Source organism: Postia placenta, assembly GCF_002117355.1.
Source record: "Postia placenta MAD-698-R-SB12 unplaced genomic scaffold POSPLAscaffold_217, whole genome shotgun sequence".
Taxonomy (NCBI): Eukaryota; Fungi; Basidiomycota; class Agaricomycetes; order Polyporales; family Adustoporiaceae; genus Rhodonia; species Rhodonia placenta.
In genome coordinates, this window is record NW_020170048.1 from 1 (window position 1) to 2,864 (window position 2,864).

General features: G+C 53.6%; 1 protein-coding gene across 1 annotated transcript; it reads right to left on the reverse strand.

Moving 5' to 3' along the window:
• Positions 1 to 17: 17 nt before the first annotated feature.
• On the reverse strand, positions 18 to 2,824 carry POSPLADRAFT_1063340 (hypothetical protein; the record flags this gene model as incomplete). Its single annotated transcript, XM_024481641.1, has 8 exons — positions 18 to 176; positions 230 to 486; positions 551 to 694; positions 747 to 780; positions 830 to 1,605; positions 1,661 to 1,815; positions 1,868 to 2,265; positions 2,321 to 2,824. Coding segments are annotated over 8 exons (2,427 nt in total), but the record flags the coding sequence as incomplete, so codon positions are not given.
• Positions 2,825 to 2,864: the final 40 nt, after the last annotated feature.

Genomic DNA, 2,864 nt, shown 5'->3' on the forward strand with positions numbered 1-2,864 from the left:
CGAGCAAGCCATTCAACGTACGGGACCAGAGGGACATTGAGTTTCGACGCAAGTGGCTCCATGATGGCGTTCCATCTGACCGGCTGCGGGTGGACAAGGTGTAGCGTATCCGCTGCAATATCGCACATATCAACGATGGTAGCGGCGGCGAGATCCACAGGTATCCACGATACGATCTACAGCCCAGTTGTCAGCAACCTACGCAGTGGCATGTGTGCGGCGCTCCCACCTCCTGTCCTTCAGGGAGACAGCCAAGATACTCTGCAGATTGTACCAACGCAGGGAACCAATGATTGGTATCCCACGAGCCATTCACGCTACCGGTCAACAAACCGACCCGTATCACGCTAGCGTTCAGGGAAAGCGACTGGGCTGCCGTTTGGACGAGGCGCTCTGCTATCCATTTGGATTCTGTATAGCCGCTTTGGACAGCAACCTCGGGCGAGAGAACAGGTTCTTCAGGGGCTGGAAGTGTGGGGTCGTAGTCTGGCATATTCCAACAAAGAATTGGTTAAACCCGGCCAGCGGCTCATATAGAGTACCCCCTTACCTTGATAGACAGCCACCGTGCTGACAAATAACATGGACGGCGGAGTAGGTAGCCTGCTGCGACTTGCCAACTCAAGTAGTCTGCGTGTCCCATCCAGTAGGCTCTCGAACCGTTCCAATGGGGAGTACAGATCGACAGTCCAGGCTAAAACATGAATCTCAGTGGCGGAAAAATGTAGTTCAGGACGACCACCAACCGTTATGTACGATATGCGTGACAGAAGATAAAAGCTACAACAGCTAGTTGGCAACGTGACCCGAAAGGTCGAGAACGACTCACCTCGTCGATTGTGGGACCCTCAAGACCGAAGTCGGAAGCGGACAGGTCGCACTCCACCAGCACGAGCTTTGGAGACGTTACAAGAGACTTGGCAAGGCCTTGATTAAGGAATGCCGCTGCTTGCCGTTCCTGAATGGAAGTTTCACCAGCCGACTTTCTATTGAGGGCATACACCAATTTCACCTCATCTCGGCAGAGAAGATGAGACAGTATGTGGCACCCTAGTGAGCCTGTCGTCCCAGTCACTATAAATGTCTGTCCCTGAGACTTCACTGTGGCGCTCCTCGGGACCACGGAGCTATGTGCGTTAGGGGCATACTGAGCAACGAGATCTTGCATGACTTGCTCTTTCTGTGGTCCTGTTCCTGCGATGCCGGAGGAGGAATTTTGGGCAGGTGCTTGTGACGCGCGACGCACTAGGTCACCTACTGCCACGTTGGCCAACAGCTGCAGCTGAGACACTTCGACGTATGGACGGAGCAAAAGTGACAGTCTTGCCGCCGACAGCGAGTCAATGCCGTATGCTGTTAGCGGTGTGTCATCGGATAGGTCATTCGTGGCAACATTCAGCGTCTTCCGTACGATCTCCGTGATCTGGTCGCCACGACTTTCCGAGGACGTTGAGATTGGTTCTTGACTGCTCAGGAGATGCTGCCCTAACATCGTCATCCCATGCGTGCGATCCTGAGCGTCCCAGTCCATATTTGGCACGTAACGACTGAAGCGTTGCAGATTGTAATGTCGCCACATCGCGTCGTCGAACCATAAGACCATCTCTGGATAGAGAGGGTCATATCAAAGACACTTCTGACTATCGAGGTCCCTACTCACCTTCCGCAGAGAATGACCATTCGACCGCATGTCCCAGGCGGCGCGCGGCCATATCGTTGCCAGCCAGCATCAGTGACGTATCCAACACACCGGGACATACAAAGGAGAAAGCATTTGGGATCTGAGCCAGTTCTTCCTCTAGTTCGGTATTTGCTCTGTAACACGTTATCGAGTGCTCGATGACTGCAGAGTATCAGATGCACTCACGCCCCGTAATTGGTTTGCCCACCAAACCCAAACAAGCCGGACATAGATGTGAAAGCGACCACAAAGTCCGCATGGTCGACGTCAATCACGTGCTGTATAGTCTTCAGCACGCCAACCTTCGCGGCGAAGACTGCCGAGAAATCCGCCTCTGTCATGTGCTGGAAGGTACGATCTGCGAGCACTGCAGTTAGGATGATGCATCCGCCAATCTCCAGAGCTTCTGATTTCATCAGGCGAGACATGTCGGCTACTGAGATAGCATCGACAGCTTCCAAGCGGAGGTCGAGATCAGCGAGTGTCTCCATGTACTCAAACAGGCGTTGCACTGTCGGATTTGTGTTATTTTGCAACCCTGCCCGCCCACGGCGCGACGTGACGATCATGTGCCGTGCGCCTCGCTAGAGTGACTGTGATCAGGAAGACGTCGTCTTGCACACAATTCAAGCACCTTACCTCATACATGTACATACAGAGATGTGCTCCAACGTTCCCGATCCCGCCGACTATGAGATAAGCTTTACTTGCGTCGAAGAGCGTGGCGCGATCCCGCATATTCGATGATACCTCGACGTCACTTGATTTGGTGTCGACAGGAGAGGACGATACGGGTTGAAGGTCTTTTACGTGTTCTTCCAGCATGGGGACAACGACCGCGAGAGCATCCTGAACTGTGCAAGGATCTGCTCGGAGAATGTTGGTGACGCCCTCATCTTCCGTATTCCACAGGAACATCCTCCCTTCGCCTTGGAGCAGAAGAGATCGCATGAAAGTGATTGGGCCTGCGTCAGTGCCCTCATATCCAGAGATGATCAAGTGGAAGCTCCCTTTGCCCACACGGGCAAGGTCAAGCATGCTGGCGTTCTGGTCGAGTTTCACGTGCTCGACCTTTAGCACAGAGTATAGGAATGCGATAGCTCGTCCAACTGGCGAATCAGCATGCGTCAGCAGGATGCGCATGGACTGCAATCGCTGCAGACGTCGGAAGGTAGATAGTCCG